Consider the following 27,904-nt stretch of genomic DNA (forward strand, 5'->3'; position numbering starts at 1 on the left):
TCAGGTGCCATATGAAGATATTTTGGAGCCCTCCACAGGAAACCAGTATAAACATTCACTTGAAGCTAGACAGCAAGGGAAGGAACAGGAAACTGTGGAAACTCTGCAGTCAATGCTGAGGAGTGATAGGCCAGTGAGTTCCCATACGACAGAGCAACAGATGGCACAGGATGAAATTGAAGAGAATGTGCCACAGGAAGATGCTATAGAATCATCTGTAGAATGCCTGCAGGAATTGGAAACAAGGGATGTGCCCTCAGTTTGGAAGAAAATGAGCTAAGAGAAGAGTTGCTTGATTTAATAGACATAGACAGATATATCAAGATCAGTGAGAGAAATAGACTGCAAATAAAACCGAAAAAGTCAGAAGTCTGATAAAACAAATGAAGACAGTAATAAGGACTGTTCATTGACATCCATGCGATATAACAGAAGTAAACAGGATGTACTAATGTGCAGCTAAATTAATAACTGATAAATTTCTGCCACAAGAACACAGGGTAGTGACGGAAAGGAAGGGGAGAAATCGAATACCATCATAGAAATATCAAACAGAGCAAACTATAAAGCAATTAAGTCAAGAAGTGTCACTGTTAGAAGACTATAGAAAAGGGAACAGATCAACAAAAATACAAAGAAAGATGTGATAAAAGCAATGTGCAGTATTACAACAGATCAGGATCTGTCATGCACTATCGCAAATAAACTAAAAATTTCAGCACAGGCAGAAAAACTTAGAAGATAAATATAAAGCAAAAGTACAAAATAAGCAATTTATTGATGACCCAAAAAGTTTTATAGAGAATTGGGAAATAAGGTAAAAGGAATTGAAAGACCACCAAAAAAAGAAGAAATAGATACATTTTGGAGAAGTATCTGTGAAACATAAGAAAGATGCCAAATGGATAGAAGAAATTAAAGAAGGATTAAGAGGTTTAAAGGTACATGATATGAAATGGGATGAAGCAGCAGCCAGAGAGATGGAAACAAAGTAAAGAAAAGCTTCTGTTTAGAAAACCCCATGCCTACATGCAGTACCTAACTTTTGGCTTAAAGTATTAACATCTTTGCATGAAGATTTAGCCATGAGTAAGAACTATTTATATGCACACCCCAAACAGACACCAACCTACTTAACAACAGGAAAAACAATGCTCCTACTTAAGAGTGAACCTGCAAGCTACCTTAAAAATTATAGAGCAGTAACTTGCCTTCTGACGATGTATAAACTATACACGGGAATTGATGCTGGCAGAGTGTATAGTTATTTAGAAGAAAACACAATTACGGCAGTAGAACAAAAATGCAATAAAAGAAAGTCATATGGAACAAAGGACCATTTGTTGTTAAATAAAGTCATAGTGGAGAACTGTAAAAAGAGGAAGAATCAAAGTATGGCATGGATTGACTACAAAATAGCATTTGATAGTATCACACATTCATGGATAAAAGAGTGCTTAAAAATGTCAGATACACCCTACACTAATCAACTACATTATAGTGACCATGAAACAATGGCAGACCACTTTGCAATTAAGCCATGATAAAGGACAAATTATTATCCCAGGGATAAAAGTTCAAAGAGGGATATTCCAGGGTGGCTCCGTCACTGCTGCTGTTCTGCCTTGAACTTAACCCATTAAGCTGTCTACTTAACAGCTTTAAGCCATGGCTTTAATCTGGCTCCTAGAAAACAAAGTGTCAAGACTTCTCTTTGTCGATGATTTAAAACTGTATAGATGAAGAACTGAAAGCACAACTGCAAGTTGTCAAAACTTTTTCAGATGATATAAGAATGTTATTTGGTCTTGATAATTGTGCAAAAGCAACCTTTAAAGCAGGGAAACAACACCACCAGGAAAACATCAGTTTGGGACAAGAATGTGATATAAAAGAACTTGAGCAAGAAAGTGTGTGTAAGTGTTTAGAAATTGATGAAGGATCAACAATAAAGCATGAACAAATGTGAATAAAACTTCAATTAATCCTGAAAACAGCACTGCCATCTAGGAACAAAATACAGGCTATAAACCAATTTGCTCTTCCTGTCCTAACTTACAGTTTTGGAGTGATCGACTGGCCCCAAAATGTGTTGGATAAATTAGATAGGAAAACAAGAAGGATGCTTCACTCTCACCAAATGATTTATAAAAATCAGTGCATACCAAGATTATATATTCCTCATTCTGAAGGAGGGATGGGCCTCCTTGAAATTGATTATATGTATAGATCTGCAATTGTGGGACTCCACACATATCTGCTGACCTCACAAGACCCAAAAAGTAGTGAAAGTTTTGAAACATGAGGAGAATAAATCTAAGATGACTTCTCTGCATAATCTAGCAGAAGCATATCGGCATCAAGCAGGAATGGAAATCAAACCAGAAGTAGATAAAATCGGGCAGCAACTGAATGTGCCAAAAATACAAAACAAAAGAAAGAATATAAGGTGAAGGATCAGATGAGAAGGCAAGAAATGTGGAAAATGCGTAAATATAGTTGCAAGTACAGAAAACTGGAAGAGCCTCATGTTGATCAGGAACAAACACAGGAATAATTAAGGAGAGGTGAATTCAAACCAAGAGATGAAAGGTTAATATTGATGTACCAAGATAGTGGGCTGCGTACACGTTGGTTTACAAAGTCCATTGAACATGTGGAAGAAACAGACAAATGCAGATTTTGTAAAACCAAATTGGAAACGGTTCCTCACCTCGTTGCTGGTTGCGACATGGCAGAAAGACTGTATACTGAAAGGCATATTAATGTGGCAAGACCGTTGGATTGGGGATTGTGCAAACATTATGGTATTGAAATGGCTGAAAAACAGTGGAAACATGAGCCGCAAAGCATCATAAAAAATGAAGAAGTCAACAGTTCAAAAGAGAGATGCTAGAAAACCAGATGTAGTGGTCCAGGAAAAGAAGACTAAAATAGAATTGATCATTGAAATCACCACACCCCGTGACTACAGTGTCCTCCGTACAGAGAGACACAAAGTCATCAAATGTCAGGATTTGCAGGGAGGAATGAGAGCAATATGGAAGGAAGATACCCAGACAGTTCCAATAGCAGTAGGAGCAACAGGTCTTATAAAGAAGAGTCTACAGTCATATATAGATATGCTATCAATACATGTAACTCCATACAAATTTCTGAAGGAGCCATTCCTGGTCACATTGCGGGTGCTGCGAAGAGCACTACTGGCTGAAATCAAAGAGTGAAACAATACTAATTTCATGAACTTTAATCATACTTTGACTTAGGAATGGGGTCTATTCCTGTCATGGTGTTAGAAACCCAAAAGACATGGAGAAATTAAAAATGATTGACCATAATGTGGATGCTGTGAACATAGTAAATTCAAACATGCTACCAAACTTAAGAGGCAAAAAGTATTAAACTCTTTTTGATAGAAAAAAAAGATGCAAGGCCTTTAGAGAAGAAGTCCAAGCAGGCATTGCAGTATTACATATTATGTTGTGCATTGAAATAGAACTTTACATGGCAGATCTGTACATGGGAGACTCCAGTAAAGAATCCATAATTGTCAAAAACAGGGCTGTAGGCCATAAAAATGAAAGCAGTCCCTGGCAGAGGAGCCTGCATTTTCTGCAGTGGTCAAAGCTCATATTCCCACAGAGGAGAGGGTCAGGAGTACTGTACTGGAGGCAATTGATTTGCTTTCCACAGGAAATATTAGAGGAGGTAGTTGTTGCCACTGTGGAGGCAAATTGATCATGTTTGGCAGTTATGTGAATGGACATGCATACAATTTGTTGCTGGTATGATCTGTTGGATGTAACATTAAGTGCTTCTGTGGGGGTTGCCTATGTGAGGACACAGCCAGTGATAAACGATGTAAAAGCACAACTGCTTAGTGCACCTGTAAATAGAGTTGTTGGTTGTGTATTCCCCCCCCTCCTCAAGAGTGGAATAGAAGCAAAGGTCTGTAGAGTCAGGCAACTCTTCTATCCACCCATTCCTAAGTATAATTGAAATTATCCATCCAGCAACTGGTTTATTTACTAGTGATGGACTTAGCGAAAAGCAGATGAAAGAAACAAAGGCATTCCAGAAGTACTAGTTTCAAGGGAACCAAAAATGGTAACCTGTGGGCGCACAAGGCCAAATCCCATCCCCCCCAGGAGAACCTGTGTCTGTATTCCACATTTCCTTCCCCAGACCCCACCCCAACCCTTAAGTTTCCTTACCCAGAACAGACCTCCCCCAGAATTGAAGCACATCTGATTCTCTCTCTCTTTTTTTTTTTTTTTTTTTTTAGAAAATGGAGAGAAGTCTCATAGGACAAGTGGGTGTTACAGATGCCAGTGTGCATCTATCCCAAGAGCTCAAACAATGCCTTCTGTTCCAAATAAACATTATCTGGTACACTCCTTACTAGGTGATGTTATTCATCAGGGTAACAGAAGGTTGCGACATGGCGGAAAGACTGTATACTCAAAGGCATATTAATGTGGCAAGACTATTGGATTGGGGATTGTGCAAACATTATGGTATTGAAATGGCTGAAAAACACTGGAAACATGAGCCGCAAAACATCATAGAAAATGAAGAAGTCAACAGTTCAAAAGAGAGATGCTAGAAAACCAGATGTAGTGGTCCAGGAAAAGAAGACTAAAATAGAATTGCTCATTGAAATCACCACACCCAGTGACTACAGTGTCCTCCGTACAGAGAGACACAAAGTCATCAAATGTCAGGATTTCCAGGGAGAAATGAGAGCAATATGGAAGAAAGATACCCAGACAGTTCCAATAGCAGTAGGAGCAACAGGTCTTATAAAGAAGAGTCTACAGTCATATATAAATATGCTATCAATACATGCAACTCCATACAAATTTCTGAAGGAGCCATTCCTGGTCACATTGCGGGTGCTGCGAAGAGCACTACTGGCTGAAATCAAAGAGTGAAACAATACTAATTTCATGAACTTTAGTCGTACTTTGACTTAGGAATGGGGTCTATTCCTGTCATGGTGTTAGAAACCCAAAAGACATGGAGAAATTAAAAATGATTGACCATAATGTGGATGCTGTGAACATAGTAAATTCAAACATGCTACCAAACTAAAGAGGCAAAAAGTATTAAACTCTTTTGATAGAAAAAGATGCAAGGCCTTTAGAGAAGAAGTCCAAGCAGGCATTGCAGTGTTACATATTATGTTGTGCATTGAAATAGAACTTTACATGGCAGATCTGTACATGGAGACTCAGTAAAGAATCGATAATTGTCAAAAACAGGCCCGTAGGCCATAAAAATGAAAGCAGTCCCTGGCAGAGGAGCCTGCATTTTCTGCAGTGGTCAAAGCTCATATTCCCACAGAGGAGAGGGTCAGGAGTACTGTACTGGAGGCAATTGATTTGCTTTCCACAGGAAATATTAGAGGAGGTAGTTGTTGCCACTGTGGAGGCAAATTGATCATGTTTGGCAGTTATGTGAATGGACATGCATACAATTTGTTGCTGGTATGATCTGTTGGATGTAACATTAAGTGCTTCTGTGGGGTTGCCTATGTGAGGACACAGCCAGTGATAAACGATGTAAAAGCACAACTGCTTAGTGCACCTGTAAATAGAGTTGTTGGTTGTGTATTCCCTCCTCAAGAGTGGAATAGAAGCAAAGGTCTGTAGAGTCAGGCAACTCTTCTATCCACCCATTCCTAAGTATAATTGAAATTATCCGTCCAGCAACTGGTTTATTTACTAGTGATGGACTTAGCGAAAAGCAGATGAAAGAAACAAAGGCATTCCAGAAGTACTAGTTTCAAGGGAACCAAAATGGTAACCTGTGGGCGACAAGGCCAAATCCCATCCCCCCCAGGAGAACCTGTGTCTGTATTCCAAATTTCCTTCTCCCGTCCCCATCCCAATCCTTAAGTTTCCTTACCCAGAACAGACCTCCCCCAGAATTGAAGCACATCTGATTCTCTCTCTCTTTTTTTTTTTTTTTTTTTTTTAGAAAATGGAGAGAAGTCTCATAGGACAAGTGGGTGTTACAGATGCCAGTGTGCATCTATCCCAAGAGCTCAAACAATGCCTTCTGTTCCAAATAAACATTATCTGGTACACTCCTTACTAGGTGATGTTATTCATCAGGGTAACAGAAGGTTGCGACATGGCGGAAAGACTGTATACTCAAAGGCATATTAATGTGGCAAGACTATTGGATTGGGGATTGTGCAAACATTATGGTATTGAAATGGCTGAAAAACACTGGAAACATGAGCCGCAAAACATCATAGAAAATGAAGAAGTCAACAGTTCAAAAGAGAGATGCTAGAAAACCAGATGTAGTGGTCCAGGAAAAGAAGACTAAAATAGAATTGCTCATTGAAATCACCACACCCAGTGACTACAGTGTCCTCCGTACAGAGAGACACAAAGTCATCAAATGTCAGGATTTCCAGGGAGAAATGAGAGCAATATGGAAGAAAGATACCCAGACAGTTCCAATAGCAGTAGGAGCAACAGGTCTTATAAAGAAGAGTCTACAGTCATATATAGATATGCTATCAATACATGTAACTCCATACAAATTTCTGAAGGAGCCATTCCTGGTCACATTGCGGGTGCTGCGAAGAGCACTACTGGCTGAAATCAAAGAGTGAAACAATACTAATTTCATGAACTTTAATCATACTTTGACTTAGGAATGGGGTCTATTCCTGTCATGGTGTTAGAAACCCAAAAGACATGGAGAAATTAAAAATGATTGACCATAATGTGGATGCTGTGAACATAGTAAATTCAAACATGCTACCAAACTTAAGAGGCAAAAAGTATTAAACTCTTTTTGATAGAAAAAAAAGATGCAAGGCCTTTAGAGAAGAAGTCCAAGCAGGCATTGCAGTATTACATATTATGTTGTGCATTGAAATAGAACTTTACATGGCAGATCTGTACATGGGAGACTCCAGTAAAGAATCCATAATTGTCAAAAACAGGGCTGTAGGCCATAAAAATGAAAGCAGTCCCTGGCAGAGGAGCCTGCATTTTCTGCAGTGGTCAAAGCTCATATTCCCACAGAGGAGAGGGTCAGGAGTACTGTACTGGAGGCAATTGATTTGCTTTCCACAGGAAATATTAGAGGAGGTAGTTGTTGCCACTGTGGAGGCAAATTGATCATGTTTGGCAGTTATGTGAATGGACATGCATACAATTTGTTGCTGGTATGATCTGTTGGATGTAACATTAAGTGCTTCTGTGGGGGTTGCCTATGTGAGGACACAGCCTGTGATAAACGATGTAAAAGCACAACTGCTTAGTGCACCTGTAAATAGAGTTGTTGGTTGTGTCCCCCCTCCTCAGGAGATATTGAAAAACAAAGTGGAATAGAAGCAAAGGTCTGTAGAGTCAGGCAACTCTTCTATCCACCCATTCCTAAGTATAATTGAAATTATCCGTCCAGCAACTGGTTTATTTACTAGTGATGGACTTAGCGAAAAGCAGATGAAAGAAACAAAGGCATTCCAGAAGTACTTGTTTCAAGGGAACCAAAAATGGTAACCTGTGGGCACACAAGGCCAAATCCCATTCCCCCCAGGCGAACCTGTGTCTGTGTTCCACATTTCCTTTCCCAGACCCCACCCCAACCCTTAAGTTTCCTTACCCAGAGCAGACCTCCCCCAGAATTGAAGCACATCTGATTTTTTTTTTTTTTTTTTTTTTTTTTTAGAAAATGGAGAGAAGTCTCATAGGACAAGTGGGTGTTACAGATGCCAGTGTGCATCTATCCCAAGAGCTCAAACAATGCCTTCTGTTCCAAATAAACATTATCTGGTACACTCCTTACTAGATGATGTTATTCATCAGGGTAACAGAAGGTCTGGGGAGACCAGTCTTTCATCTCTTCAAACTAAATAAATTTCTGAAGGATCCAGGCATCAGAATGTCAACTTTGCATGGTCTGTTGCTCCCCTGCCAAGTACTTACCTTGGACCTAAAGACTGACTGCCTGCACATTCCAGTGTAAAGGGACCACAGACATTTTCTGAGGTTCAAAGCAGGGAATTCCATTCTCAGTTGACCTTCTTACCCTGCAAGTTAAGTAGTAGAATTTGGGTCTCTACAAGATGCCTACAGAAAGCAGTGATTTCACTTATGGGCCTGAATTTTATACTGCTGAGAGAAAACCAGGCCCCTTTTGAATAGACTAATAGTGCATCAAACAACGTCATGCTTCAGCCAGAAGAATATCTGAATTCCAGGTCCTTGTGTTTAAGGAACCATGCTTGGTGTTTCTCAGGGACAAAGTTTGTACATCAACCCTTCCTTCATGCCTTATGTGTTTACAGAACTGACCTTGAACTAGACTATTCAGCTGCCAGTCTTCTTACTCAAGCTTGTTATTCCTTGGATACTCAGTCAATGTTGGTATTACCTACATGGAACCAAAGACGCAAGAAATAAAGAGCAACTGTTTGGTGCTATTTAAGAGGGAAACCCATTCTCAAAGCAAGCCGTCTCTTAATGGTTAGCTCATTGCAATAACAACTTCTTTCCACCTATAGAAAGACCATACAAGATGAAGTCAGGCCTCAGTAAATCAAGGACATTGCAGCTTTGACCACCTTTGTTGGAGTAGTGGACACCCAGGCAATCCTGGAGGCCCCCATTTGCCCCTCTGTGAACATGTTTTTTTTTTTTTCTGAACACTAATGCTTTGACATCCTGCCATAGGGTGCAGCTTTTCCAGCTACCAATACTGCAGGACTTAATGCAGTTTGCCCCAGGTAAGTAGCCAACCTCCTAATTTTTTGGCTAAATTTGGGGAAAGCACTAGAGTTGTGTAAGGAACATAATCATAATAGTAGATGTTTAGATAGGATCACTGTTGCAGTATAGCTTTCTCTGCTTCTTCTCCACTTTGGCAGTTCAGTGATTCCATGGGTAGAGTGGCGTTAACATTGTTCTTCATTCCTGTTTCCTTTGTTCATCTTCTTCTTTGACTTGGTCTTCAGTAGGGGATTAGAGGTCTGGGGGGATCAACTGATCCTATGTCCCTTGGGTAGTCACTTGGGGCCCACAGTCCTTTGCTTCTTTCTCTTAAAGGCCAGTGGTCACTACTACTCAGTTGTAGTTGGACAGGAAAGAAATTTAGATGGTGTGGGCGGGTACCTCTTTATACTGAGGATGAGCTGACATTTGGGGAGGAGTCCAACTGGCCTTGAGAGGGAACTGTACAACATTTTGGAAATTAGGCCTCACTTCAGGCCATGTTTCCAAAGGTTATGACTGCAACATATGCTGTAGGTGGATTGGACACTCTAAATTGGCCCTAGGTGTGAGTGTGTGCCTTCTGTGGAAGGTTGGGTGCCGGGCTGGCAACTTGACACCATAAAACTCCACTGCCAATCATGAGCGGAGAGGTGATCCGCTGTGGCGACCCCTAACCGGGAAAAGCCGAAAGAAGAAAAAAAAGAAGTACATGATTATTATTGCAAGATAAAGCTAACACCCAGTTACAATTTTTAAAGTAATATTTCTTTTTCATATTAATATTTTGTGTATTACTTTTAGTAATGAAGAAGAAACTATGCTGTTATCTTTACAGTTTTTCTTTTACATGTGCACAAGGCTTTTGCATATTAGAATATAATGTTATTGCTACTGTTTATATTGGGTTTGAATAAAGAAATGTATAACAATACATTTGCATTAACATCTCTCTCTCTCTTTCTCATTTTCTTACTAATAGTGTTTTATTTTCTGCAGATGGTGAGATATTTAGCCAGAGTGGAGGTTTAAGCATATCTGCACATATTCACATTGTTTTTTGTGAATGCATGTATTTTAATTTTTGCCTCAGCTGCCTCTCTCTCCTCATTTGTTCCCTCATCACTGAGATGAGATGCCAGCATTCAGACAGCCATCAGGTGGTGGTTGAAAGTTTTCCACCCTATCCTCTTCTCTTTCCCAGGAAGATAATCCATGGACAGGGTGTGTAGTGGACAACAGTGTTGTACCACCCCTTATTCTGCAAGGGGTTGACATCAGCTGGACTACCCCAGCCACCCACAGGCAACACCACTTGGTTGTTTCCCGAGTCTCCACCAGGAAAATTGGCTTACATGCATGTGCCCTGAGCATGAGTGCTCCATCCCCCCATTAGGATGGGAGTGCCCATTCTTTCAGTTTGTGCCATGCAGCACAAAAGTCTCTGTTCAAACTTGTTTTGCCTGTTACTGCTACCAAGATACAAGTTTTGATTAATCTTTTTACAGATTATACTAGAAAAATACCACCAACCACTTCCAGATACCAAGTCCAAAAAAAACAAGAAAATTCAATCCAAAAAATATGTGGACTTAGAAGCGACCAAAGGATCCAGTACAAATGTGTTTATTGCAGAACAAGCAGTACATGACAGGTTGGAATACACATTAAATCAAGCAAATACATATAAAAACAAAAATACCATACACAAAATGTATGTATGGTCACATATAAAAACACTGATACAAAAACATTCAAAAGGGTATAGACTACCTAAAAAGTGTTCTGGCCTTAAGCATAGGTCTAATAGGAACCTTATCATTAAGGCTATGTCCAAAGTCACCTCTCAGTTTGATGATCCATTTAGCTTCTAACTGTTCAGTCAAATTACTTACATCCCCACCTCAAATGTTATCATAGATTCTCCCAATAGCCATGAACTTAAAGCCTACTCACTGTTAGTCTGTTTAACATGCTTGGCTAAAGCATTGGACACGTTGAGTTCGCTAATGTGATATAAATGTTCTTTGACTCTGTTAAAGTCCTGTCTGTCTTGCCGACGTAACATTTTTGACAAGGTAAAATATGTGCTAAATACATGATGTGCATGGAATCACAAGTAGCTCCTACATTAAAATTAAATTTTTGCATTGATCAGGATGTAAAAATGTTCCAGTACTAACAATAAACTTGCATGTGGGACATTTACCACATGGTTTCATGTAGTTTAACCTACTAAGTACCCTGTTAACTTTAAGATAACATAACTGTCTTCTTAGGGACTTCATTTATTTATTTATTTATTTTTTTATTTTACATTTGTTGACCTGGCTAGTCTAACTGGATACATGTCTATTTTCAGTAGAGGCCCGGGGAGATAAGCTCCAACATTAAGGTAATGTATCAGGACTACAAATAAAAATAAAAGTAAATTGTAAATATACATTATTACAAAGAATTAATGCAAGCTCCAATATAAGGTAATATAACAGGATTGCAAATAAAAGTAAAATTGTGAACGGTAAACTATTACAAAGAATAAATGCAGTTCATAGCTAAAGGGTGTCTATTAATGAACTAAGGTAGCTTCAATAAAAAAATACAACAATAATGGTGCAAGGAAAAAAAATTAAGATCAAAGGATTGGGTTAGCAAAGAAGTAACAAACAACATTAGAGAAAGAGAAGTTAGCAAAGAAGTAACAAGATTAGAGAGGGAAAATTTAGGGTGTCAAGTCAGTAATATTAAGTGCAGTATATACAAGAGGAATAATGATTAGCAATATTTGGACAAGAAAAAAAGAGTGGAGGGGGTGAAGGGTACCATCTGGTTGTTATGTTAGACAAGGTTTGCGTGAAATGTCGTAGGTAGCATAAGTATTAACAAAGACCTAGAAGAATATCAGGAAGTGTGAAGTGGCAATGGTAGCATAGGAGTTAACAGTGATGTAGAACACAATATCAGTAGGTGGAGAGTGATTATAGAAAAAAGAAGAGTAAGTTTAATGAAGTTAGAAGGAAATAGAAAAACTACATTATTGACTATGAATGAATAAGATGTGATTGTGCTCTAGTGCGTAGTAGAGGGAGGAAAGGAAATATGATAACTGGCAGGTGTTAATCTGGATTAGTACATGGGGATAACCAATGTTTTTTAAGGTGTAGTTTTAGCTGCTGTTTGAATAGTGGTAAGGATGGAAGTAATTGTAGGTTGCTGGGGAGTTTGTTCCAACTCTTACCCACAGAATTTGCAAAGAGAGAGTCTCCGGCTTTATTCAGGGATGTTCAGGGTGGATATTTGTAGTTTATTTGCTGAACGTAGGGTAGTGAGATTTCTATAAGGAGTTGCAATGCTACAAGGAATAGGAGTCCTATTGGTGTGAAAGAGAATCTTGTGGGTAATTGTAAGTTGCTGAAATAGTAGCTGGTTTTGGAGTTCAAGCCAGCCTAGTTGTTTATGGTTTAAACAGTGATGAGTTCTATATGGTGAACCAGTGGCAAATCTGGCAGTGTTGTTGTAGGAGGTTGCTAGTTTGTTTAGGTTAGTTTTGGAAAGATTTGTATAGATAGATGAAGCATAGAGGAGAGTAGACATCAGGTGAGTATGGAAAATGGTAGTTTTGGCTTCAGGGGTAAGGAAGGACTTTATCTTGTACAGTGAGCCCAGTTTTCTGTTATCAGTTTTAATTATAGTGCTAATGTGTGTCAAAGTTGAGATTGTGATCTATAGTTACCCCTAAGCTTGATGGTTGGATCAGGTGTAATTATAGTACCATTGCTCGATTTGACGGTTAGGTCTATTGGATGGGACTTCTGTGAAGGAGTAAAAACAAGTAACTTGGTTTTTTTGGCGTTTAGTAGGAGGCAACGTTGCAAAAACCATTTTTCAACTGAGGTAAATACTGACTGGGTGATAGATTGGAGCTCGGATGCTAAGGTGGCAGAACACACTAATGTGGAATCATCTGCATATTGTATGCAGGTAGATTGTGGAATATTTAACTGTAGGTCATTGATAAAGATAGAGAAGAGGAGTCGTCCCAGGATGGAGCCTTCTGGGACCCCAAGAGTAATAGGATGAAGAGTAGAGAGGTTGTTGTCCCAGAGAACAGCTTGCTGTCTGTTTTCTAGGTAGGACTTCATATTCTTAAACATAAATTTTGGTTGATCATCAATCAGTTCCTTAATATCACTATCAGTCGTAAGAATAGGCCAACATTTGTTATAAACATAAGTAAAACAACTGCCGTTATTGGAAAAATACATAGGCACTTTTAACTTCCTTTTCTGTTTGGTAACGTTATTTTTAACATTTATATCATTACCTGAAAAATAAGGTCTTCCACTGCTGTCCCTTAGTTGTGTGACTTCATCAATGGTATGACATACCTCACGTTCATTGTGACCCCTATAAACAAAAGACCTGACCAACTCATTAGTTTGGCCAAAAAAGTCAACATCTTCTACATTGTCATGATGTTCTAAAAACTTGATTTCTAACTACATTTTTAGAAATGTGTGGGAGGTGCATACTATCCCAAAATTAAAGATGGTTACAATGACAAGGTTTTCTAAAAATCTTTGTAGAAATAATGCCATCATCACTTATCATAATCCTTACATCTAAGAAGTCAGTACTATATTCTGTATATTCCGAAAAAACAGATTATAACTCATCTTTGGAGGCAGCATTACAAAGTCAAATGTTCTTAAGTAATTCTAACAGATGTAAGTTCCAAAATAAAGTACTAGTAGAGATGTTAATCAATCCTTCACTGTGAGAGCAGGTTGATGAGCAGTTATGAGTTTCTTTTCAGATTTTTATGAATAATCAGTAACAAAGAATGCTGTTCTGCCTTGTTAGTTCATTTGGATTACTTAAAAGTATAGAAAGTTTTAATTTTGAATCACTGAGTTACACAAAATAAAACCAGATGTATACCAGGCCTTAAGATATTTAATTATATGAGTTGAGAGGTAATTTAAACTTTCAGAATGTGTTGAATACATGTCTAATTTTCAGAAAGTAAAATAACAATGAGTGGACTCCAGTTCTATGGATACGTTTTTGAAAATTCTAACGTTTATTATAAGTAGTACTCTATTTTAACAGTAATTTTCATTTTAGAGCAAGTTTGTAGATACTATATAAAGTTTAATATTTTAACTTTGTTGCTACAAAACTACCTTGGACCCAAGACATAATTTTGCACATACAAAGTTGCCTAAAGTACTGACAATTCTATAATTGTTTATCAGCAAAGCTGTAGTTTGGTTTTCTGGCACTCGGTGCAGCTCCTCTATCCATCCAAGTTGGAGAGGAAGAAAAGGTTCTTTTAACTGTGTCATGTCGTTTGTTATAAATGTAAAAAATACCTTGTTACAGTCTAAATGTCCCATGCAGAGCACTGAAGCACTTCAGACCTGACAGGTAAGGCACTATTGGTACTCATTTCTAAATGACTGTAGTGTACTATTTTCTGATCAGCATCTTCAGATCGTTCCCCCTGTCACCTTGTGCTCAGGGCAGCCACCCATTTGCTTAGCCCTAGCCATGTTTCTCTTTTGCAGATGTGCTGCAGCAATGTTTGATTATATGGATGGCTTTAGAAAACATTATTTTGCATAGGATCAGTTTTTGAAATGCAGTTTAATATAGTTTATCCAAATGTAAATGTGAAAATTGAGTAAAAGCTTTCAATAAAAATGTGTCTGTGTGTGCGTGTGTGTGTGTGTGTGTGTGTGTGTGTGTGTGTGTGTGTATATATATATATATATATATATATATATATATATATATATATATATATATATACACACACCTATGTGTAATAAAACACATACGTACACGCATGAATATATATATATATATATATACACACACACACACACACACACACACACACGTGTGTGTCACAGAAAGATGGTGAAAAGTAAAAAAATATATATGCTATTTCTGTCTTTTAACTCAGTTTATGTAGAAGTAAGCTGTGTTTGTTCTTGTTTGTTTTGGTTTTGTGTGATATTCGTGTATATGTAGGAAAATCATTTATAAAAAGTTTGAAAGTAAAGGCCCCAGAGAAAAGGGTACTATGAGGCATGGCTTACACTCTTACTGTAAAACTGTTCTATTAACTAAAGCCATTTTTTTTACCAGGTTTGGAGTATGGACAACATGATCTGCACTCAGACATTGCTTAGACATCAAGGAAGTGTGACTGCTCTGGCAGTTTCCAGAGGAAGACTGTTTTCCGGTGCTGTTGACAGTACTGTTAAGGTATGTAATTTATATCTCATGCTGTCTTAAGTGATTTATGATTGCCATTGCAGATGTTCTACCGGGGGGGGGGGGGGGGGTGCTCTGTACAATGCCACTTTTTTCTTTTTCTGTGTGCGTCTGTCTCTCTCTCTCTTGTTCTTACTTATTCACATAATTTATAAATCATTTTATTGAGCCCAGAAGAAAGCTGTAATTAGAGGATTAACAGGGTTCAGGTATTTCACTTTTTTGGATTACTAGTATCAGATGGGTATCAGATTGATATCAAGCTAGGCTTTTGTTGCTTAGAGTAGTTATAAGGGCAAGGATACTAAGCTGGCAAGCTCAGTAGTTTGAGAATTTTCCCTGGCAAGAAATATAAGCTGGAGTGACAAGGCTGTTGGCTAACTAGAGAAGAGCAGAGCTGGACAATTGCTGGAACCAGCAACAAGATCTAGTTCTGTGGTTTTCTGCATCTAGACAGTCCTCTGCCAAGACAAGTGGTGTGCCTTCAGGAGGTGTGCGTGTGCTTCTGTCATGCACAACCACCAGACCAAGAAGTGTACCACTTGTGGCAAGGATCTCTCCAGGCTCTTCATACTGATATTGAAGTGAACCAAGACAGCCTCTCTCACCCATCCCAGCACTGGCAAATTAGTTTCAGCTGCTCCTTCCCATCCTGTCCCGCCTGGTCTCTCTAGCAGCCATGCTGCTGATTGAGTACTGGTTGTTTGGGGTACAGTCAAGAGCCATATCCCTCGGCGTCATAGAGCTGAGTCATTCATAGTTAGTATCGTTATTGTTTGAGATAAACTTGGCCTAGTAGTGTCATCATCAACCCCCTTTTCTATATTCTGTATGGGGTTGGGTTATCATATCAGCTGTTGCCATATGTCCGTATTCGGTGCCATTCTGCTACCTTCTTCAACAGTCATGACTGTCACATCTCTTCTCTCACACAGTCCATCCACCTCTTTGCTGGATGTTGTTTCCTGTTGCCTTCTTCCTCTTCTCCTGTCTGTCCCAAATCTTCTTCACCAGATTGTCTTCTGCTTGTCTGCACATGTGCCTGAACCACTGTAATCTGTTCTCTTTGACCTTTTCTGTAATTGGAGCTACTATGGCTTCTGTTGTTATGTCATTTCTTCATCTGTCCACCGTGTGCATCCTCCCACCCATCTCAAGCACTTCATTTCCATCACCTCTAGCTTCCTTATCTGCTCTGCCTTTACTGTCCAGGTTTCTGTAACGTACAGTAGTACTGGTTGCACCACTGTCTTGTACACCTTTCTTGGATATTCTTTTGTCATCCACTACCCCGACACACTGTACCAGTTGGCTGTGCTCCCTCTGATTCTTACTTTGATCTTCTCATTCAGATTTCCCTTCTCAACCACATCTTTCAAAATACTTACTGCTGTTACCTTTTCTAGTATTTTCCCTTCTACCTTGGCTCTCAGCTTCCTCCAATTTCCACATTTGCTGCTTTTACAGCTGTCTTATCTGTAGTCAGTTTTATCCCATGTGCCTTCAGTTTTGCATTCCATTCCCCTATCCTTTTCTGAAGTTCTTGCTCAGAATCTTCCTTTAATGCCACATTGTCTGCAATAAGTAGCTTTTCTTTTTATCTGTCTCCGACCTGTTTGCTAATGTAGCCCATCATCAGTATGAACAGCAGTGTGCTTAGAGATGAACCCTGATGCACAGCCACTCCCATTGTGAACCCCTGTGAGAGACCGAACAGTGTTTGTACTTGAGTCATTGGATACTTATACATAGCCTGCACTAATTCTACCAATGTTTCCGGGACTTCAAATCACCACAGGACTTCCCAGATTAACTTTCTTGTGACCTTGTTATATGCTTTCTCTAAGTCTAGCAATTATCATTTGGATTCTTTCCTCATCTCTAGCTTCTTCTCATCTGTCTGTCTCACTGCAAACATCGGGTTAGTGGTGCTGCATCCTGATCTGAATCCAAACTGTTCAACTGCCATCTTATTTTCTACTACCCTGCATATTCATTTGTCAGTCACTCTCCCCAGAACTTTCATGCAGCGTGATAGGAGTTTGATGCTGCTTCACTTCCCACAGTTATGGATGTCCCCTTTCTTTTTGAACACTGGCACTACCATGCTTATTCTCCAGTCAGGGATATGACTTTCTCTCTGTACTACTCTGAGTACTGTCAGGAGTCGTTTCTTCCTGATGATGGATGACCTTATTGGAGCCTGCTGCTTTCCCTGACTTCATTTTCCTTAGAGCTGTTCTTATTTCTTCTAGTGTGGACTCCTCCTCTTCTTTCATCATAGGCTATGTCTGGGGCAGTAAAGCTTCTGCGGATTTTTCTTCATTCAAAAGCTGCTGGAAGTACTCCTTCCATCTGCTTTGATGCCCTGTGGACTGGTGAGCAGGTTGTTGCTGGCATCCCGTATTAATGGTGTCTGACAGTCTTCTTTATCGTATTCTGTCTTTGCCTTGCAATGTGATAGTTTCTGTGTGCCATCTACTGAATCTCTTTCCAGAAGCTGGTGGAGTGCTTCTGATGCTTTGTTCTTTGGTTCATAGGTTCATACTAGGCTATCTGCCCTAGGGCATTTACAAGCCTAGCCAGAGTGTGTTTGGCTTTCGCCACCCATTTTAAAATGAATTTTGCTATGCCCTTTTTCGAGGTTAGTATACTGTGCATCTGTCTAACAGTGACACAGAAGTGATACCCGGAGTAAATCTACGATCTCCCATCCACTCATCAAGATTCCTCTTGAAGAGAGTCAATGAGGGACTCTGCCTAACCTGGACTGGGATTTTATTCCAGAGTGAAGGGAGCCTCTGGGTTATGAATCTGTCCCTCCAGCATGTCCTATTTATTTCAGTGCTGAGGTTCAAGTCTGTCGAGCGCGTAGCTCAATGGGATTTGGATTTTCTGAGGTGCAGCATGTCCATTAATTCCGGGTTGGACATGGCTTTATACGTCAGGCACAGATTGCCTCTGAGCAGGTGGTATGCCACTAAGTAGAGCTGGAGTTTCTTTAACCGGGCAGCATATGTCATCTGTTTGAGCCCTTTGATCCTCTTGGTGAGGTACTTTTGGGGTCTTTCCAGTTGCTGCAGGTGTCTGGTAAGGTACATCCCAAAAGGGGCATTGTACTCAATTATGGGCCTGATGAGGGATTAGTAAAGAGGCACGATGACCTCCCCTGATCTAGATGTGAATCCCTTCATGATTAGGTGGGCTATATAAAATGATTTTCTAACCACTTTGGCCACGTGGTTGTCGAATGAGAGATTGCTATCAACTTGGGTCCCCAGGTCCCTAATTACTTCTTCCGTACTTAATGGATTACCATCTATGTGGTAATTTGTGGGCACTTTGTTTTTGCTGAAGAGGATGACTATACACTTTTTGGCGTTTAGCTTGAGGCCATGGCTCTGGCACCAGTTGTCTGTTTCTATGAGGCCCTTTTGTAGGATGCTTGTGTTGGCTGTAGAATCGATTATGGCGCCCAGTTTGCAGTCATCTGCGAACTTGGTCAGCCACAGTCCTTCCATGTTGGCCTGTACCTCCAAGAAATATATACCGAACAAGAGAGGTCCCAGGACTGAGCCTTGTGGAACGCCACTTGTAACTGGTTTGGAGTCTGACATGGCTCCAGCAATTCTAACCATGTGGGTTCTGTCCTTGAGCCAGTTTGCAACCCATCTAGTGACATAGGGGTTTATGTTTAAGCTGGTGAGCTTATGTATAATGCCAGAGTGGGGTATTGTATCGAAGGCTTTTGCGAGGTCCAGGTAGGCTGTGTGGACCACCTTCCTCTCGTCAATGGCCTTGGTGACTGTTTCAAAGAAATCAACCAGGTTTAAGAGGCAGGATCTTCCCTTAACAAAGCCAAACTGGGTAGGATCCAGTGTCTGTAGGTCCCCAATATCTTTATTTATGGGGTCCATGATGATCCTTTCCATAGCTTTGCAGACCAAGCTAGTCAGGCTTATGGAGCGATAGTTTCCAGGATCCGTTGAGGCACCACCTTTGTGGAGAGGGACCACTGTTGCTGTACGCCACTCTTTGGGTACATATCCTGTAGTAAGGCTGAGATTGAGCAGTAGTTTTATGTTTGGGTTTAGTTCTTCTTGGAGTTCATGTAGGACGCAGCCCGGGACACCGTCTGGTCCCATTGATGCTGGTTTTTTTTGCTTTGGAGAGGCGGCTCTTACCTGAGCATCTGAGATGTCAGGGGGCAGCACTCTGCTGGAATAGATATTTGCCCTTTGGTGGGGAAGGGGAGAAGTTTGCGCTGAACCTGTCAGCTAGGATGTTGGCAACGTCTGTGGGTTCGGTGTATTTTTTGTCATTTTGGACTAATTCTGAGCATATCTGGGAATTCCCACCCAGGTTTCTAACATAACTAAAGAAAGCCTTGTGATTATCCTTAGTGTCCTGTGCAATTTTTCTCTCAAGCTGGCCTTAGACGATTTTATGAGTGCCCGTAGTTTTTTGCTAATACTGATCAGAGATGCCTTCCCTTTTTGGGATTTTGCTCTATCATGGAGTAGCTTCCTCCTTCTATTGTATAGTTTGTTTATGGCTGGGGTCCACCAGGCAGGACGCCTGCCTTTGGAGGATTGGGTCTTGGTTTTGTTTGGGATTGCATGATCCATGCATTCCTGAAGGTGTTCATAGAATGCGTTTATAAAGGATTCTGCGGTCTGGGCCGTATTTTCCACAGGCCCGGGGGCTTTGAAAGATTCCACCTCGGTTTTGAGGAGTGTGAAATTTGCTTTAGAGAAGTTTTTCATTGTGGTTTTCTGGGCAGGGGCTGGGATCGGGATGTGAATATCTAGTGAGATTAGTTTATGGTCTGATCTTACCAGTGAGGGATACACTTTTGGTCTGAAGCATAGAGTCCCCATGTTGGTGATGATCAGGTCCAGTATGTTTTCCCCTCTTGTGGGAGTGGTAACAAGCTGTTCCATAGCATTTGAGTTTATAAATTCTAGGAACCTTTGGGCTAGGGTGTTTGAGCTAGAGTAATGCTCCCAGTCTATGTTTGGGTAGTTGAAGTCGCCCAATATAATGGTGTTTGGAGAGACCTTCATATTTTCCAGTGTTCTCAGGAAGGCCGAGTGGGGTTCCTGGGTTTGGGAAGGTGGTCTGTAGCAGGCTATAAACTGGAAGGCAGTTTTACCCACTGTTAGTTGCACATGGATAGTCTCTAATGCTTTGTGCTGTGCCACCAACCTGGAGGTGTGGGTATCTTTGACGAATATTGATACTCCCCCTCCTTTTGTGGTTCAGTCCAAGTTTTGGGGCCGAAAAACATGGTATGAGGTATAACCTGGTAGTGCTGGGGTGCTCTCGGGAGCCTTGAACCAGGTTTCTGTTACTGCACAGATATCGATGTTCTCCATGCTAAGGAGAGTTTTGAGTGCATGCATCTTGAGGTTTAGACATCTGGCATTGAGTAGCATTACTCTTAGTTTCTTATCCCTTGTGATACCTATGGTGGAGGGTTTGTCTTTTGAGCCTTGCCTAAAAAAGGCAGTATGGGGGTGACAAGAGCCTTTGCCAATATCCGAAAGCCCAGGGGTGACAGGTGCAAGCTGTCCTTAGCAAAGCATCGTGGCTTGTCGAGCATGTCATCCCAGGCTGACAGGCATTGGATCCCCTTTGAATGACACCAATACTTAAGCCAATTGTTGAAATTGACCATCTTGTCTTCATATTGTGGCATCATTCTTGGTGAGGGTAAGATGCTACTCAAGGTTAGGGTCATACCGGCCTGGGCTACATGCTCAGAGAGCTCCTCTATGTCTCTTTTCATGTAGTCCAGGGAGGTATGTCTCAGGTCGTTCACACCAGCATGGACAATGACTGAGTCATATTTGTACTTGCCTTGGAGTGACCTGAGTGCTTGTGTTATGTGGCGGATCCTAGCGCCCGACAGGCAGCTCTCCATGACCTTCTCCTTGTTCAGCCTGGTGAGCAGGACGTCAGTGTGTCTGACAATAGAGTCACCTATTACAAGTGTATCAGGTGTGTTGTTTAGCCTTAAGGGCTGTGACTGTTCGGCACACTGGCTTTGTGAGCTATGTGTTCCATGTGTTTTGTTTTGGGGTAGCGGTTGCTTGGGTGTCTGCTTTGGAGGTCTCTGTTGCTTAGGCAGTTTTTTATTTATGGCCTCCAAGTATGTTTTTGTGTATGTGTTTGGTTTGCTGTCGTGGTAGGTCTATGTGAGACTGGAATTGTAGTGAGTGTGGTTTTCTTCTCCTCCTGACTGGTTAGGCCAGTACTGAGTTGAGAGAGCTTAGCCTCCAGTTTGGCTATATGGTTGCATCTCTCACATGTGTTGGAATTTGTTGGGAGGAGGAGAGGGTTGTTTGTGTACATGAGGCAGTTGTAACATTGCCTCAAGATTCCCAGATTCAACAGCTGGACCTGCAACTCCTACCTTAGCTTCTTTGTTAGCCAACCAGTATTCCTTCCTTGCTTACTCCATCTTTTCTATTCCCGATTTTTTCCTGTACTCCTCCTTTCTTTTAACAATATCTTGAACTTCTGCATTCCACCACCAGATTTCCTTGTGTACCTTATTTCCATACCTGGCTTGGCTGTATATCTGTTCTGTAGTTCTCACACATGCTGTTTTGAGGTGCTGCCGTTTTTCTTCAACTCCACCCATTTCCCCTCTTATTGAGGTGCTAGAACCCTGAGTAATGCCCTTGAACTGTTGTACTTTCTCTCCAGTAAACTTCCAGATCTTCAGCCTGGTCTCTGTTACCTTAGAACCTTCTCTGGCCAGTGCTTACAGCAGAATGTTGTAATAAGTGGTTTATTCTGTTGTCTGACTTTTACTGGGGATGACTTTGTGACTGCTGATTCAACAAGAGTGCCCTTTCCTTACTAGGAGGAAGTCTACCCGAGTTGCATGTTGAGCACGCTTGTATGTGATGTTGTGAATGTCTCACTTGCTGAGCCATGTGTTGGCCACCATCAATTCATTTGCTAGACAGAAGTCTAGAATGGCCTCTCCTTTACTCCTGTTGCCACACCCATCCGGACACAGGCAGTCCTCATTTTGTGTGTTCTGTCTGTCCCAGTATACCCATTCAGGTCACACATTATCAACACCAATTCATGTTGCCCTGCTTTATCTAGTAGGTACTGCAGTTGTCTGAATGCAGTCTTTTCTTCACTGTCACAACCCTGCTGTGGGGCATAGGCTGAGATTATGAATACTGCCATGACATCCCTCGCTGTTTTCTGAAGCTTCTCTTGCACCACAATTCCCACACTATTTCTAGTCTGTCCTCCTCCTGAGTTGTAGACTCTTGAACCCAAGCCAAGTGACTTTGCTGCACTGCTGTTCCATCCTGTCTCCCAGATACAAAGGATATCCAGCCTTCTCCTTATCATCATGTCATCCACTTTCAAGCTGTGTGCTGTGAGTAACATACATTGAGCATAGCAATTCTTAGCTCATGTTTGGCAGGTTAATTTGTTTTATATCCAGCTTTCACTCAACAGAGCTGTCCCAGGTAACAGAAGCTGGGCAACTGGATGCCAACCATTGACCTAGGGCTGCTGGACTTTGAGCTTTGTGGCAGGCACACACTGGACAATAGGGGCATATACACCCCTCCCACAGTTCGACATGGGTCTGTGGCATAGATCAGAGTATTTTGGCCGCATTAGTCAACACTGCTAAATGACTTGGAGCCAAACCTTGCCCAATACTTTCATCACTCTTCATTAACTTTAGAGATGACTGTTTAAAGTATGAAGCAGCGTTATAGCAGAGAGAGTTAGGGATGTGTATGTATGTATATATTATGTATGTATTGGGGCGGCACACTGGCACAGCGGATAGCATTGTTGCCTCACATTAAGAGGTTCCCTGGTTCGATTCTCGGCTGGGGTGCCATCTGTGTGGTGTCTGCATGTCCTCCCTATGTTCGCATGGGCTTCTTCCCACATTCCAAAGACATGTAGTAAATGGATTGGACACACTAAGTTAGCCATAGCTGTCAGTGTGCATGTGAGTGTGTGGTGTGGAAGAACTACCACAGCAGGGTTAGCCACCTGGTGTTGTAAACGTTTGCTCTAGGTGATTGTCACTGTTGAAGTGACACCCTGACCCCATGTGCAAAAATGGGGTTGTGGATGGATGGAGATATATAGACACACACACTCACTCACAGTCACATTATTATTATTATTTCATTTCTAAACATCTGGCATAAGGCTTAAGCCAGGCATGGGCAAACTACGGCCTGGGGGCCACATGCGGCCCATTAAACGTTTTGATTCGGCCCGCCAAACTTGAAAAAATTTAATAAATTAACCTTGTTAATGTTTTATTTCCCCTGCAATTCTGATGTTTCCTCACTAGATAGTGCACTTTAGATATACTGGCTTTGTTGAGGTGAAGCGTAGGCCTATTACTCCACGTTTGCACTTTACCCTTTAACCCACCTCCCCTCTATGAAGATGAGCGGACCCAAGAAAAGGAAAGTGGACAGAGAATGTCGAGTGTTCAATAAGGAGTGGACAACTAAATATCTTTTCACTGAACACCGATCATCTGCTGTTTGCCTGATATGCCAAGAAACTGTGGCGGTTTTTAAAGAGTATAATATTAGCCGTCACTTTGCCACAAAGCACGCTAATTATGCTAGCAAGCTCTCAACAAAAGAACGGGATGCTGCTGCTGAGAAGGTGGCAGCTAATTTGAAGGCTCAGCAAAGTTTTTTTCACCGTCAAACTGCCATTCAAGAGTCAAGTACCAAGGCCAGTTTTATGCTTTCATTCAAAATAGCAAAGGCTAGCAAACCACTGTCTGAGGGCGAGTTTTTAAAAGAATGTATGGTAGAGACAGCAGGTATTTTGTGCCCGGAGACCAAAGACAAATTTGAGAAAATCAGTTTATCACGGCGGACAGTGACTCGCCGTGTGGAACTAATAGACGTTGTTAAAATAAACAGTGCGCGCAGATCAAATATAACACTTCACAGACTGACTTGCTGCAACTGTTTCGTCCTTGCACTGGTCGTTGTTGACTTTTGGCACCGGGGAAACAAATTGAATAAAGAACAGGACAAGTACATCTGCATCTCCTACCGTTTTGAAAAAAGACAGTCAGGAGGAGAGTGATGGTGATATCCTGAAGGATAACAGAACTTTCAGTGCTTTAAAATAAAATGGTCATTTATTTGATTTTCAGTGTTTAAAGACTCATTTCGAAGTCAGAGATTTTATTCTAATGCTTTTCTTCATTTTTATTGGAAATTAAAGCACATGTTTTCTCCATATCCCAAGATGTGTATTTTTCCCCCAATGAGGTGATGTTTTCAAAGCATGCCATCTATCTGCTCCTGTTCCGGCCCCTTTGTCAAATGTTAGAACTCAATGTGGCCCACGAATCAAAAAGTTTGCCCACCCCTGGCTTAAGCAGTAAAAAGTAAAATCTTAATTCTTTGTAATGTTTGAACAGAATTAGGTGTGAAATTATTGTATCTTAATTTGTTGTCCAGTGTACTGATCTCATTGGGCAATTTGCCTTAGTTAGGACTCAGCTGCTGGTGTATAAATTAATAACTTGCATTTTATTCTTCATTCCTTACTAACTTATGACTGGCTATTGCTTAGCAAGTAAGAAATAACACTTAAGGCAGAAAGGCCTAAACATATGCTTTAAAATATGTATATTTTATAAATAAGGAAAAAAAGAGGGCTAGATCCATTAATGGGACAGCTTCAAGAGACCAGGTCAGGCTGGAGAAGGAAAGTGAGAGAGAGAGATGAATGATATGTTTAGCATGTGGGGCAGCAGCTGGATTCAAGAACTATTTGGGTGGCAGAGGACATGGGGTTTGTAGGAGAATAATGAAGCTTCAGGAGAGAATATGGGAGATAGACTTGGTAGCGTATTGGTTAGTAAGATGAGAAAGGAAGACATCATGAAGTCTGCAGATAGAACAATGTGGTATATGTCAGTCAGGAGGAGATGGGCAGTGGTTGCCAGATGAGTCCAGATAAGTGTTGTGGCACAGAGTAAAGTAAAGATATAAAACAGGAAATACAGCCATGAAAGAGATAAGGAAGAGGCCAAGGTGGAAGTACAGGTGCAGATAACCATGACAAGTGAGGAAGGCAAGATGTAGCCAGAGCCAGACATGCAGGAGCCAACACCACACTGAGAACATTAGAGAAGTGTGCAGAGAAGGCCACACAGGTAAATGAAAGGAACACAGCAGTAGAAGAGCTTTCTGTGAAGAGTACTGGAGGATGGGAAAGGGCACACACATGCAGCACAGGGAAGGATGATACCACCATGTGCACTTACGAGGGTTGGAGGTGGTGGAACTGGATGGGAGGGAGTTTGCAGTTAAGAACCACAGTGGGCATTAATTGTGTCAGGAGGTTTAACAAATAATACGCAGACATTGTCTGTTTCTTTTAGAATCCCACCATATGTTTTATTTCTTATATCATATTCTGATATTAGAGAATAATACTGTTCATCAAATTCAAAGTGTTCGACTCTTTTCTTCAGATCAGTAACATAAACATCTATAGATCTGATGTTGTCATTTTCATTAATTCCCCAACTGTTGGATCAAAGGATTGGATGTGAACCCGACTCTCAAGCTCCTCCCTTTTACCCATAATGCCCCAGTCTCCAGATCTCATTTATGTTCTGACATAGATCGCAAACTCGCGAGTAAGCCTTTGAATTTCTGTGAGTTTAACTATTCTTTCTATAACTTTTACAGTTATTGTTCTTATTATAATTATTATACCTTTATTTTTTCCCTCCCTTTAACCTTTTTTATATAAAAATTTGTAAACTTAATCCTTTTACTTTTTAGAGTATTCTTGTTTACCGTAGCTGGTATTCTGTCCCTTTTTAGTACTCTTCCTTTCCTTTTAACAGTGTACTAGTGTTGGTTATTTCAATTTATTCCCACTTTCTTTAAAAAAAAAAAAAATTTTTCCCTATTCTTTCTAATATTTAAATAAAAATACCTATAATCCTTCAGAGTTTAAAAAATATGTGGTGTGTGGCCACAAGATACTTTATTCAGACACGCATTCCAAGTCTGTTTGTTGTTTAAGGCCAACTCATTTGGATTCAGACTGTGACATTTGCAAGAGATTTAACTCCTGCGCTTTAATTGATCATAAAAATAAACTAGTACTTAAGAGGCTTGCTGTCTTCAAAACCTCCATCTACAGCTTTTGGGGTTCAAACCACCTAAAATTTAGAGAGAAAAGGAGATTCCCTTTTCTAAGGAATCTTGTAAGAGATCTCCTTAATGGACATCAGCTTCTACTTTGGCTCCGCCCACAGAGCTGCCCCTGAAACAAGCTAAAGTTTTGGAACATAGGTGAAAATCTGACAAATCATTCCTGATCCATTCTACTCAATTACTGTCAGAGCTAATTACTTCCCGGCTCCCATCACCTTTTTTTGGTGCAGACTCCCACTCGCCACTCAAGACCCTCGTCCACAGCCTCATCCATCCAATCTTCCAGGAACCTATCCGATGCAGATGTGGACAGGATGATGAGGATGTTCCTCAGGATGGAGATACAAATGGGAGTTCTTTAGGCTCAGACCTCATTGGGTCCGGAAAACCTCATTAGTACTACACCTCCGATATTAGCTGCTTCTCTAATCCGACATTTGGTTTCGGAGCCATCAGTTCTTCGGTGCCAGACAACTCTCAGAGCTGTAGCATCAGCGCTGGCTCCAGAGTGTTAGATTCATCTCTGAAGTTGTCAGAGCCGTCTGTACCCCTTGTAACTTCAGAGCTAGACTGCTCAGTTGCAGCTCCCTCCTCTGGTAGATTGCCTGCAGGGGTGGTGGGATCCTTGTTGGATCCATCAATTTCTCCTACTCCCAGGCATTCTGCCTTCAAGTTAGTGGAGAGGGCCTTCTGTATTTCAACTTTTTTACCCTCCTTGGCTCAACTCCCCCCGATCACATTTGATTTTGCATCCAGAGCCTCCGTGATCTATTCCACCAGAACAGCCAGCCCAAACATGTCTCCAGGCCACCAAGCAGGGTATCATTATCTCTTCCGATACCGCCCAGGAGCACCCCACTGAGGAAGTTCCCTGGAAGAAGTGCAAAAAGAGGCACTTAGACTGTCCACAAGAGTCTGTTACTGAGGACACAGACTTGAAGGGGAAGGGTCCCTTAGATCCCCACCTGATGATGTCTCCTTTGTTGACATCTTAGAACTCCTAAAGCAAAGGGGTGATCGGTCCCCCATAACCCTTCCCAAGAGGAGTTGGTGTTCCTGGAGGCCTTTGGAGCTTGCCCATCTACCTCTTGGGTGACTCCACCTACTGATGAGCTCATAGATTTAATCTCTCGATGGGTGCAGAAGGAGCCAGATACAACTGAGCCAATCCCTAAGAGACCAGACAGGATCCTGACACCATCTAAGGATAAACCACACTGGAGTAAAGGAGTACCGTTGATGCATAGTCATAGAGGCGGCCACTAAAAAGGAATTGGCAGAACAAAGTTCCTCTGTCCATCCCACTAACAGGGAGTCTGGGGCACTGGACAGGTTTGGGAAGCATGTCTTTGCTTTAGTGACCTTCACCCTTAGGTCGCTGAATTATTTGGCACATTTTGTGAGACTCCAGATGGGTTTGATCAAAAAACTTTCCAAAGCTATCTCTGAGACCATATCCTCTGAGGTAGAGTACTATTTCCTCACAGTTGGTTACCCTTCAGTCTATTTCAAACTCATCCATGAGGCTCATCTCCCACGTAGTTGAAGGTACATCACGGGTGGCGGTTTCAGGCATTTCCATCAGAAGATATGCCTGAATGCACATATGTGACTTTGTGGAACCCTTCAGTTCTTCTTCTGTCAGTACTCCCTTTGACATAA

At 41.1% G+C, this 27,904-nt stretch overlaps 1 protein-coding gene across 8 annotated transcripts in view; it reads left to right on the forward strand.

Annotated features, from left to right (window-relative positions):
- TRAF7 (TNF receptor associated factor 7) overlaps nucleotides 1–27,904 on the forward strand; it is a 1,047,901-nt gene that overhangs the window by 984,232 nt on the left and 35,765 nt on the right. For all 8 annotated transcript variants that reach the window (XM_044089204.1, XM_044089203.1, XM_044089206.1 and 5 more), the window contains one exon: nucleotides 14,895–15,014. In XM_044089204.1, the coding sequence (XP_043945139.1) occupies nucleotides 14,895–15,014 (120 nt within the window). The remainder of the gene's footprint in view (nucleotides 1–14,894; nucleotides 15,015–27,904) is intronic.

Source organism: Protopterus annectens, chromosome 12.part0, assembly GCF_019279795.1.
Source record: "Protopterus annectens isolate FY-2018-M chromosome 12.part0, PAN1.0, whole genome shotgun sequence".
Classification (NCBI taxonomy): Eukaryota; Metazoa; Chordata; order Ceratodontiformes; family Protopteridae; genus Protopterus; species Protopterus annectens.